The following is a 12689-nucleotide window of genomic DNA, read 5'->3' on the forward strand; positions in this document are numbered from 1 at the left end:
AGTGCAACATCTTAGATGGCCACTCACAAGCTTTTAAGACCCCAGATGCTACTCACCAAAGTAGGGTGTAGAACATTTTCTTTATAAACTATGTTATGCCAATTGAGCTAGATGTCCCCCAAGACCATGGTCCCTAGCCCTCAGCCCTGTAATTCAGTCCCTCAGGGAGTTTGGGTGTGTCTGTGAAGCTTCATGACCTTGCCTTGGTCAAAGTGCTGACTTCCCCCAGAATTGTGTACTGTCTTACCCTTTACCAAAGCTACCACTTATCTATTGTCTAGTAGTGTCTTCTCCTCCCCATCCCCACATCCCTGTACTATTTCTCCTACTAAAAAATTCAATTTAAACAAAAATTATGAAGTTGGGGGAAGGTGGGGAGAGAGGGCATCTAGCACTAAAATGAGCACTTGGACGGTAGTGTAGGAACCATGAACACCACACAGATCGGGCAGCAGAATACAAGGAAAAGTTCTACCAGTCTTCTTGTAAGCAACCCCTGGGCTTTGGGATGCAGCACCCTGGTTGTACCTTCTGTTCCAAACACCTCTCCACAGTGAGAGCAGAAGAAGTGCTCTGGGTGCCAGGTCTGGTTCATTGCCGTCAGCACTTTCTGGAAAAGGAGCACATAGAAAGATATCAGAATTTTGCAGAGCAAAAGCACAACCCCCGTTCTGAATGAGTAATTCAATGCTGCATGAAAGCAGATTGGGGAGAGGGGCTTTACTTACATCCAGGATGGGAGCAGCACAGTAGGCACAGCGTGGAGAAAAAAGGTGGTGGTAATCCTTGGAGCAGTAAGCCAAGCCACCCCGCTCAAAAAAGGGGCTGGAGCTGATCTCTCCTTTGCAGTGAGTGCAGACAAAGTGCTCTGGATGCCATGCTTGCCCTAGAGCATGGATCACCTGGGGAATGAAATAAAGCCAGGCATGGAGGCCCAGTAAGGTGCTCTAGGCCCTATAGCCTGCACAACTCCAGAAGGTAAAATTCACACTGTATTCTGTGTAAATGGCACTCCCTGGAACTATGCAACACCTAGGTTCTACCTAAGACTGTTGTCCGTGTTTTATAGATGGCAAAAGGGTGCCCACTTTCCTGACTGATCATGCTGACAAAAAGCTTATGAATGTTGGTTACCAGTCTGTCTCCCCAGAGGGTGGTAGAAACAGCAGACAGCCTGGTGGTGATTGACAAGGTGACTACAGCCCTGGCATTGAAGGAGCCCCTGGAAGAGGAAAAGGCCTAATGACAGTTTTTATTCTTCTGGTCTGAACACTCATTTCAAGCCCCATGCAAAGTCAAGACTCAAGACCCTTTATCATGGCTTTGGTAAAGGACGATTCAGAGCAGAATTTTGTGGATATGATTTGTAACTGAGCTCATCTAAAAATTGTAATCAATTCATTTAGACAGGGAATGTTTGGACAGAAGGAACAATAACAAAGCTCCTCTCAATAAAGGCAGTACAGAAAAACGTTTAAGAGCTCAAACTCGGGAGTCAGACTCTCGTGAGTTCAAATCTCACCTCTACCTCTTACTAGACCTTAGGCAAGTCAGTTAATGTCTCTGAGCCCTCGGTTTCCTTATCTTTACAAAGGGAAGAATAATAGAGTTTCCCTTGACATACTGAAGTGACCACTGAAAGAGCGAATGCTTGTAGCAGTAGCTTATGCCTTGAGCACTACCAGTGATCAGTAATTATTAACTATTAACTAAAATGGTGATCTGTTTCCGTTAAGATTACAGCCATGAAAACCCTATGGAGCAGTTCTACTCTACATACATGGAGTCACCATGAGTCGGAACAACAACTCATAGTAACTAACAATAACTGAAATGTCTTAGAATATGAGGAGAAAGAGCAATCCTTGGGAGGACAGAGACAGACATACACACAGACATAAATGGCTGTAGGACCATCTTGGCCCGTCCCACCTTTCCAGCAATCGGTTTCTGGCAGGAAGCACAGTGACCCTTGGGCACTGTGGCAATCCCAAGGTCCTGCAAGTCCTGCTCCAAACCCCCTAGCATGGAGTCCAGGGAGGCCTTGTGATCCTGCTTGTCTGATAAGTGCTTCTTGCCCACATCTGCTTTTACTACAACCTGATACCAAGGAAAGAACAACGAAAAGGATCAGCCTTGTGTAACTTTACCATCATTGACATCTTCTACATGACTCGATAAGCTCACCTCCACTGATTAATCACTTAGCCCTTCCTTTACCTCTTCCAAGACACTGAAAGAATCCAACATTTTAACTCCAATAAAAATGCTTTCATGTCCCTTTCATTCTTAGATCCTTGAGTTGAATAAAATCTGATTAGTCTTCCTCCATTTGTAAATCTTTTCTAACTGTAGAAAATTGAATGTATAAAGATGATACTCTTTCTGGCTCTTACAATCAACAACTAGTCATATTATCCTTTTATTCATTTATTCTGCAATATTTATTGAGCATCTGGTTTTATTGTTGTTGTTATTGTTGTTAGGTGTCATCGAGTTGGCTCTGACTCATAGTGACCTTATATATAACACTGTCTGGGTCCTGCACCATCTTCATGATCACTGTTGTGTTTCAGTCAATTCTTTTGGCTATAGTGTCAGTCTATCTCATCGAGGGTTTCCCTCGTTTTCACTGACGCAATGTCCTTTTCTAGTAATTCATCTTTCCTGATACTATGTACAAATTGAGCCAAAATCTCTCCATCCTTGCTTCTAAGGAGCCATTCTGGTTTTACTTCTTCTGTGACTGATATTGAGTATACAATTTGTGTCAATCACTGTTGTAAGCGCTTAGTGCAGAGCAGTGCACAAGAAAGACTGAGTATCTACTTACAAACCAAAACCAAACCCAGTGCCGTTGAGTTGATTCCAACTCATAGCGACCCTATAGGACAGAGTAGAACTGCCCCCCATAGAGTTTCCAAGGAGCGCCTGGCGATTCAAACTGCCGACCCTTTGGTTAGCAGCCATCATAGCACTTAACCACTACACCACCATGGTTTCCTGAGTATCTACTTACCCTCACGGAATTTACATTCTATGGCGTGATAGGCAATAAACAAACAAATAAATATATGATTTAATGTCAGGAAGAGATGAGTTATAAGTTGTATATGGAGACAGAAGTGACAGAGGGTGGGATAGTGAAGAAGTGTTGACTTAGATGAGGGTGTTAAGAGAAGGTTTCTCCAAAGAGGTGATATTTGAGCAGATATTTGAGTGATACACTTGAGGACCCAGAAATACTGACTGATATTTACAGGAGGAGCATTGCAGGTGGGAGAGAAGGCCTTGAGGAAGGAAACAATTTGGCGCATTGGAAGAAGAGTATAAAGGTCAGTGGAGCAAGAGCAGAGAGTGAGACGGCGTGTGGCAGGAGAAGATGATGGAGAGAGAGCCAAAGTTCACAAGGTCCTTTGTAGTAAAAGCTTGGTTATATTCTAAGTGTAATGAGTATTTCAAGGGTAAGAGCGAAGGAATCTGATTGATAAGATCCTTGTGGTAGCTGAGCAGAGAATTAAGGGCGCACAAGCAAGAGTGAAAGCAGACTAGGAGGGAGGCTAACAGTTTACACCAGAAGTGATGACTTTGGCCAGTGTTAAGAGAGAAGGTGGTGAGAAGTGGTCAGATAAAATTTGCTGATGGATTGGATTTATTTAAACCCAACTCCAAAACAGTTATTAAAAACTAGTCAAAGGAAAGGTCTCAAATTACAAAAAAGATGCCTAGCTTATCCTTCATTGCCTCATGTCCTGGTTCTGTCTCTCTCCACTCCTTTCCAACTGGGCTACTGCTACCATCTGCCTACTACTCTGCTTCAAATCTGCACTCATCAGCCAGGTGTTCAAAGTCTCCAGTCCACTGCCTTCCTTTACCTTCTCCATCTCATCTTTTATTACTCAGTAAAAGGCCTCAGTTATTTAAGCCCAGCCAGGCTCCCTACAGTGTCCTGAATGCAATGTGTTACTGTCTCTCTCCAGGCTTCTCCTTATCCTAATTTTAATGCCTGGAATAACCTCACATTATCTCTTTAATCCAAAATGCTCACTTCCCTTCAAGAAACTTTCATCATCTGACAGAATTCCTTCCTCCTCTCTTATAAAATGGCAATTAACATTAACAGGTTAATGTTTAAAAGGCTAATATCTGAAAGGCCTGACAGGATGACCGATATTAAGTATGAGAACTAAGTAAAAACATAAAAATACACCTATAGCTATATCTACATCTATATTTATATCTGTATCTATATCTATTTGCTCGTACATTCCAAAATACTTCTAGACAGATATGTAAGAAACAGGTAACATTGACTACCTCGGGGCAGGAGGGCAGGGTGAGGTGGAGAAGGAGGCTGGATGGCTGGGGGACAGAGATGATAGGAGGCCTGATGGCACAATGGTTAAGCTCTGGGCCAGTAACCATAAGATCTGTAGTTCAAACCCACCCAGCAGCCCCATAAAAGAAAACAGCTGGAGACCTGTTCCTATAAAGATTAAAGATTTGGAAACCCTATGTGGCAGTTCTACTCTGTCCTATAGGGTCTCTTTGAGTCAGAATCAACTCGATGGCAAACAACAACAACATACTTTTTGTACTTTTGATTCTTGTACAATGTGAATGTATGGACTTTTCAGAAAATAAACAGATATTTTTAATTAAAATTTTAAATAAATCAAGACCAATGCTAAATTGATTCAAAAACACAACTAAAACTCCTAATGTTGTTTTATTTCTATCATTTTCAGATATACTGTACAATGAGCCAATCCACCCAGCTTATTGTTGACATTAGCCCATCAAAGAACATCAGTCATTAATGAAAACTTGTTCGTGATGTTTATTCATTTGTCCCTTTAGTAGAGATGTACTATTATGTGCCAGGCTCTGTGCAGTCCAAAGATGAGCCAGAAAGATAAGATCACTGCCCCCTCATCACCCATATTGTTATACACAGCCTTCAAATTATTTCATTGTCACTTCATGTGTATATATCAAATCCTCGAACCAGATTTAGAACTTCTTTCGTTTAAGAACGCCCAGCTGTATTTTCCTTAATAAATCCTTAAGCCTACTTCTCAGATTTACATTCCCTGCCAGGCCACATGAGCTTGCCACTTATGATTTTGAGGGTAGAACAAGGAAGAGGGTATTATCTCAATATGAAGCTTAGGACTCCTCATCCTTTCAGAGACACTTGACCTTCCCTTGCTCTATCTCAGTTTGCGCACTGGTCGCCTCTAGCCTGCTAGGCAGGTCTCCTTAATAGTCCTTCCACATTATACCTGGCCTTTTTTGCCTATGCTTTCCGGGCTCACTCCAAATAAAAAAGCCTCCCCTTCCATCTCTTTACATTCAAACCCTACCTATCCACCCCGGGTCCCATTCCCCCTCTCTGATAAAATCTCCATGGTCCCTCTACATCCCTAATGTATGCTCCACATATTTTAGCAAACCACTTGTCTTTTATTCTATAAATATTGCAGAAATATATGCCTTATTTTACCATGCACACTCCAAGCTCCTTGAGATTAGGGCTATCATATTTAACCTTTCGTGTCTAGATAATACACAGCACAAAGTTAAGCTCATCCACTGTATTATACTTAGTCTAGAAAAATGAATGACAACATAGAAGACTTCCTACAGGAAATAAGCCAATGCTATTCTGGGTCCTGGAAGTTTTACCACAGGGACTGTACTCACCTCGGGCTGCATTTCACACAGGTGGGCCATGAGCTCATCCAATTGAGCAGCTGCTGCGGTTTTAGGAGGTGGTGGTGATTTCTTTGGCTTTTGGAGCTTGCTACAGGGAAGAACAAAAAATCACACCAAGGCCTCAAAATTCAAATGCTAAATCACACATAAAATACCAAAAAATGCTTTTTCTTCCTTAGATATTGAGTCTAAAACCAACGACAGAGGGTATTTTTAAAATGGGTAAACTAGACTAAAAATCTGAACAAGGTCTCTCTGCCTCTTGTCTCTATTTCTTTCTCTGATCATGTCAAAAACTGACCTTGATCTCATGTGCATAAAGGAAAGGGTTGGCCATGTACCTGGTAGGCCATTCTCCCTGTCATGGATTGAGCTGTGTCCCCCAAAAATATGTGTCCACTTGGTTAGGCCATGATACCCAGTATTGTGTGGTTGTCCTCCTTTTTGTGATTGTAATTTTATGTTAGAGGATTACTGTGGGATTGTAACACCACCCTTACTCAGGTCACATCCCTGATCCAATGTAAAGCAGTTTCCTTGGGGCATGACCTGCACCACCTTTTATCTCTCAAGAGAGAAAAAGGAAAGGGAAGAGAGCAGAGTTGGGGACCTCATACCACCAAGAAAGCAGTGCCCAGAGCAGAGCGCATCCTTCGGACTCAGGGTCCCTGCGCCTGAGAAGCTCCTAGTCTGGGGGAAGATTGATGAGAAGGCCAACAGAGAAAGGAAGCCTGCGCCTGGAGCTGACACCCTGAATTTGGACTTGTAGCTCACTAGACAGTGAGAGAATAAATTTTTCTTTTTTAAAGGCATCCACTTGTGGTATTTCCGTTACAGAAAAACTAACTGACTAAGACACTCTCCCAACACCTTGGTACAAAGAGACCCCTGAACAGAGCTTTAAGACCATGGCCCTGTATTTTTCATTTGAATAGCATTTTTTTGCTATTATTATAAAGAATTATGTCTTCTCTCAGTTACAGCCAGACAAAGATAAAAGATAAGAATAGAGAGTAGGCATCAGCAACCTAAGGAGTCTGGGCCAAATCCAGCCATGTTATCTAAAGGTTATTTACATTTGCATGTTATCTACAGCTGCTTCCTGTAGAGCTGAGTAGATTCAACACAGACCCGTTGGCCCATAAAGCCTAAAATATCTACTATCTGGCCCTTTACAGAAAAGTTTTACAGACCCCTAATATAGATTTAGGTAATGTACATGATGTTGGTTTTATACCCATATTATATGATTGTAAATAAATTATTAATAAATAAAACTTTGGATCCAAAAAAAGAAAATACAGGTTGTATTCAAATACCTGTGCAATCACTAGAAAGATTCATCATGTTTGAGGACACCAAATCAATCTTCATAAATTCTAAGTAAATCATACAAGTAATATTCTTTGCTAGCAGTGAATAAAAGTGCAAATCAACCATTAAAAAAAAAAAAATCTATCCACTTAAGAAAAAATAAAGTGCTTCTAAGTAGCTCTTGGCATGATGAAAAAACAAAATTAATGGAATTTTCAGACTATTTAGAAATAGCAATGAAACACATACATACACCCCTTGGAGTTGAAGGCAAAATGGCATTGAAAGGAAAATATACACAGTCCTAAGTACAATTACTGAAAAATAAGAAAGATCAAAAACAAAACATCCAATGCAAAAATCTCAAAAAAAACCCAAAAACAACTAAATAATTAAACAGAAGAAATATAACATAAATTAATGAAACGTAAAAAAAACAAAAAGCTGTTTTATCAACTATTTGAGTATATAGAAAAATATGGAAAATTACCCAAGTCATTCTATGAACCTAGCAGAAACTTGACACTAAAACTGGACAAAGACAGAACAACAGATGTGTGTGCATGTGTATGGAAAGCTTAAATAAAAACAACAGAAATGTGTTTTAAAAAATTATACAGCGTAGCCAGATAATATTTATTCCAGACATCCATATTAGGGAAAGGATTAACGTAATTCATTACACTACCAAATAATAGAAAAATTTTCTAAACATAACGATAAAAGAAAAAATCCCATTGCCATCAGATAGTCCATTCTGACTCACAGTGACCCTATAGGACAGAGTAGAACCGACCCACAGGGCTTCCAAGGAGTGGCTGGTAGATTCGAACTGCCAACCTTTTGGTTAGCAGCCAGGCTCTTGACCACTGTGCCACCAAGCCTCCAAACATAACAATAAAAAAAAAAAAAACTGTTGCCATCAAGTCAATTTCAATTCATAGCAACCCTACAGGACAGAGTAGAACTGCCCTGGTAGGGTTTCCAAGAAGTAGCTGGTGGATTTGAACTGCCAAACTTTTGGTTAGCAGCCATAGCTCTTAACTGCTATGTCACCAGGGTTTAGGTACTAAAAAAAAGCTGTTGAAACTCAAACTCAACCACAATTACTGTTGTTGAAGATCTAAGGAAAAAAAAAGAAAGCCACAACTTGATAAAAGGTGTCCACAAGAAATCTATAGCAAGCCTCATATTTAAAAGTCAAATATTAAGCACATTTCTAAGCAGAAATGAGCAGAACAAGAGTTCTACTATCATTGCTGGTCTTCAACGCTATTCCAGAAGACATACCAAACACATTTTCTCTCTCACACACAAACACACACACACACACAGCCATAAATAAAACTCTATATCTTTCAGTAAATAGGGTCACTATGAGTCGGAACTCACTCAGCGGCAACAGGTTTAGTTTGGTTTGGTTTTCAGTAGATATATTTTCAAAATGAAAACATGCTTTACTTATTTTTGTGTGTTTACCAACCAGGAAAAAAGTAGAAGGACAATGGACATCTTTCTCTCTTAAGAAAAAAAAAAAAAAGACTGTCTTTTGGGTACCTGTCCCACTGCTGACATACCTATTTGTGAGTATTTAACCCCCAGGAAAAATGTAGGAGAACAATAGATATTTTCTCCTTTTAAAATTTAAGACTTAGTCTGGTCCTCTGCCACAGCCAAGATTTTACTATTATTATTTTTTTAATCTGGGAACAAAAATGATCGGGCATGCAAGTAACTGAATTAGTCCCTCTTGGAAGTTTCCAAGGAGCCCTACTGGCACAGTGGTTAAGTGCTCAGCTGCTAACCGAAAGGTTGGCTGTTCAAACCAGCCTCTCTGTGGGAGAAACATGTAGCAGTCTGCTTCTGTAAAGATCTACAGCCTTGGAAACTCTGTCCTCTAGGGTCCCTATGAGTGGGACTCCACAGCAATGGGTCTGGAAGTTTCCAAGAAAGTACAGAGGAGCTCTCCCTCTCAACTCTTGGCAGCTATAATCCATTAGTAATTTCTTCATCAGGCAACAGCACTGTGAGCACACTCTGCTGCCCTGTGCCCCCAGGGAAGAATAAATGTAGTTTGCTATAATCCTAAAATCCTGTCCATCTCAGTGTATAAAGAGAAATAGATCATTGCCATGAGATCCTAGTAGTAATTCATTTAAAAACACAATATTCTAAATAAGAAATGAGAGACCTTGAAGAGTTGATGATTACATCTTTAAAGTACCCACTGCAAGAAATGTTCCCGAAAAGAGAAGAACCTCAAATCAGAGGTCCTTTGACCTTTAGAAGATGGTAAATGTGCTTTGCTAAGTCATCAGCAGCAACTGAGTCCATTACTCAGAGATTTCAATAATGTGAATCATAAGAGATGCTTTTAAAAGAACCCAGACTTCTCAGGTAAGGGGATTCTTTGTGCAACTCTGCTGGATTTTTTTTTCCCATTCATTCCTCTGTAACATTTTATATGAGTTGTTCATCCCTGTTCTCACCAAAACTATTATTTTTGTTCATGTAAAGGGTACATTTCTAAATTATTATTCATACTGCTGTTGCTATATTAGAAATACATTACATTGCTATATTCACAAACAGCATTGGAATTATTTTCTAGATTGAAAGCAATGTTTGGTTCATTTAAGCAAGCTGGAGTAAATGGCAGAAACAGAATGCAGTAATCTAGTTTCTTGGTCTAAAATTCTATCTGTACATGCTACTCTTGCTGGCTCTGAATCATGGCAGCCTTAAGGATTTGTATCAGTCTAGTACATATTTGGAGCTCTGCTGGTGCAGTGGTTAAGAGCTCACCTGCTAACCAAAAGGTCAGCAGTTCTAGCTCCCCAGCCACTCCTTGAAAACCTTATGGGGCAATGCTATGACTCTGCTATGACTCATAATTGACTTGACAGCAATGGATTTGGTTTTGGTTTTATTACATATTTACTAGGTCACTTGGATTTCATAACTCTTTCCCACACAGGCATACACAGCAATTATTTCAGTAATGGGAAGTAAATCAGTAGAAGTCTAACTAGGCACACATTAGCAATGTGAGTAAACAGAGAATTTAATCCAGAAACTTGATTACATAAGTGATGGGATTGCTAAAAAGCAAAAGACTAGGAGACAAGACAAGGAGACAACCCAAAGATTAGCCACAGCAAGAAGCCATTACTACCTCTAGGCCAAAAGAACAAACAAAGTTTCAGAGGTATCAGAGCCTGGGGGCCCAGGAAGGAACCCTGGTGGTGCAGGGGTTGAGAGCTCGGCTGCTAACCAAAAGGTTAGTGGCTTGAACACACCAGCTCTCTGCAGGAGAAAGATGTGGCAGTCTACTTCCGCAGTTCTATTCTGTCCTACAGGGTCTATGAGGTAGAATCAGCTTCAAGTCAGCGTTTTTTGTTTTTGTTTTAGGGAGGGGGAGGGGTTGAAGCCCAGGTCACTGGAACCACAGCAGGTCTGTCTTGCTCTAGCTGAAGCCATAAAGGAGATAGAGCTATTGTCAGAGATAGTGCTGGAGGAACAGAGAGATTCGGGGAGAAGTATACCCTCGAGTTCGGGGACTCTCATCTTCCAGCCTCTGGAAAGCCCAACCTCCAGGGGTCAGCTCCTCCAGAATGCAGAGCAAGAGAGGAGGGAGGAAAGGGTCTGATGCGAAATAACCAGAGATCCACACTGTGGGGAGGGAGAAGGCAGATCAATAAATTAGTATTGGCGGGCCCTCAACTGATCATAATGCCAGAGATGCAGGAAAATGGCTGTTGGTTGGGCTGATCCGCATGTTTTATTTTTGCGCATTCATTTGTATTTCTATTAAAGTCTCAGTTTCCACGATTTTAAGAAATCCAATTTACCGAGTATGTCAAGCTCATTTGCTGTTGCCTTGCTTTGTTTGATTTTTTGTGGGGGTCAGGGTGTTAGGAGAAGTAGAGGCATGCCCACCGAGGAACTCTCTGGAACTGGATAAAACAGGAATAAATAATTCATTAATATGTATGAATCAAGTGGCCTCACTCCCACCAACGTAGGAAGCACCCTCAAGTGGAAAGTTTTAAAAGACTTCTTGATAGCACAGATCCTTCCAAGTACTTTCACATCGCGCATGTATGCTCTTGGCTGCAATCTGGAAACCAAGTAAGATGTGGTCTGGTACTCTTTACCAAGCATGAGTCTTTATTCTCTAAATTTTAAGCCTTTGTTTCCCAGAAAGTTTTCTGATTTAAAAAAATTGCAAACTAAATTGAAGAGAGAAAAAGAAAAGTGGCCTTTTAATTCTTCAGTCTACTGCTTTGGCCAGTAGAAATAATTTAAGAAGTGAACCTGTTTCAATATTTAATTTTATGATTAGGATATCGCTCCACCCACTAAATAAATTCTGAGCAAATATGGAAAGACTATACATTTGAAGGAGGACATATTCATTACTCTGCCATGGCGATGCACTGGCTCAGTTTAGTCCTGATCCCAGCTCTGATATCGTTGGCATCTTAAGTTTCTTCAGGTGTGTTTTCTCTTTTTGTGAAAGGGAGCATGGTACCTGTGGTGATTCTGGGACTATTTATACTTTTTCAAGTGGTGAAGGAAGTAGGAGGACCCACCACCCTTAACAGCCCATCTGGAAGCCAGGCACCTTGAGAAGTTGCCAAGTCAGCTTGGCAGAGTTCCAGCTCTGCCCAAGGACTGCAGAAAGAGGAGGAGGGTGGTGGGAGTTCTAATAATACACAATCACAAAGCAAGTTATTGTCCAAACATGGATTGACAATTATCTAATAATTTTTTTTTAGGATTTAATTAAAAAAAAAAGTACCTGTACGTATCGGGCTCCTGGATACTGGCAGTATACGCGAGCTGCGCCTAAGACATACAAATGACAGCGAAGAACAAAGAATGAATTTCTGTTACAGGAAGGTTGGTGCTTATCTAGAGTTAGAGGATGCTTTCAAGTCCTGAAGGGAACTGATAGTTGGCATGTCCTTGAAATCTCCTCTCATTAGGCAGAGGAATACCAGTCATCCTGTAAAGAAAGGCCAAATTCTAAACAGCATAGTTGGCAAGTGGGCAAATAATAGCGTGCCCACCTCCCCCACCCTAAAAGCACTGAAATAGAGAAGTAGACCAGCCTCAAAAAGGAACCATCAAACAAACAAAATGAGCCAGAGCAAAGTCCCTTTAACTGGACAGAATGGTATCCAGGCTAAGACTACGACATGATTAAATTTAGTATACCAACAGAAATAATGTGTTAGTCTAAATGGTGATTGGTCAGCAATACATTTCTTCATTGAACAAATATCGACTGACTGTCTTGTGTCAGGCCTGGGAATGCAGCAGTCAAAAGAAACCAAAACAAAACAAAGAAACAAAAACTGCCTACACAGGTGCTTACAGTCTGCTGATGAGACATAACGTTGTTGCTAGGTGCCATCAAGTCGGTCTCAACTGACTCATAAAGATCCTGTGTACAACAGTACAAAACAGTGCCCAGTCCTGGGCCATCCTCACAATCATTGTTAGGCCTAGGCCCATTTTTGCAGCCACTGTGTCAATCCATCAGTTGAGGGTCTTCCTCTTTTTCAACTGAACCTCTACCAAGCATGATGTCCTTCTCCAGGGACTGGTACCTCCTGATAACATGTCCAAAGTATGTGAGATGAGGTCTC

At 40.9% G+C, this 12689-nt stretch overlaps 1 protein-coding gene across 2 annotated transcripts in view; it reads right to left on the reverse strand.

Annotated features, from left to right (window-relative positions):
- Nucleotides 1–12689, reverse strand: part of LPXN (leupaxin) — a 63148-nt gene that overhangs the window by 16324 nt on the left and 34135 nt on the right. For both annotated transcript variants that reach the window (XM_049892010.1, XM_049892009.1), the window contains exons 3-7: nt 11837–11883; nt 5707–5806; nt 1933–2100; nt 729–902; nt 529–610 (exon numbers count right to left, since the gene is read on the reverse strand). In XM_049892010.1, coding sequence (XP_049747967.1) covers nt 529–610; nt 729–902; nt 1933–2100; nt 5707–5806; nt 11837–11883 — 571 coding nt within the window. The remainder of the gene's footprint in view (nt 1–528; nt 611–728; nt 903–1932; nt 2101–5706; nt 5807–11836; nt 11884–12689) is intronic.

This window comes from Elephas maximus, chromosome 7, assembly GCF_024166365.1.
Source record: "Elephas maximus indicus isolate mEleMax1 chromosome 7, mEleMax1 primary haplotype, whole genome shotgun sequence".
In the NCBI taxonomy this organism is placed as follows: Eukaryota; Metazoa; Chordata; class Mammalia; order Proboscidea; family Elephantidae; genus Elephas; species Elephas maximus.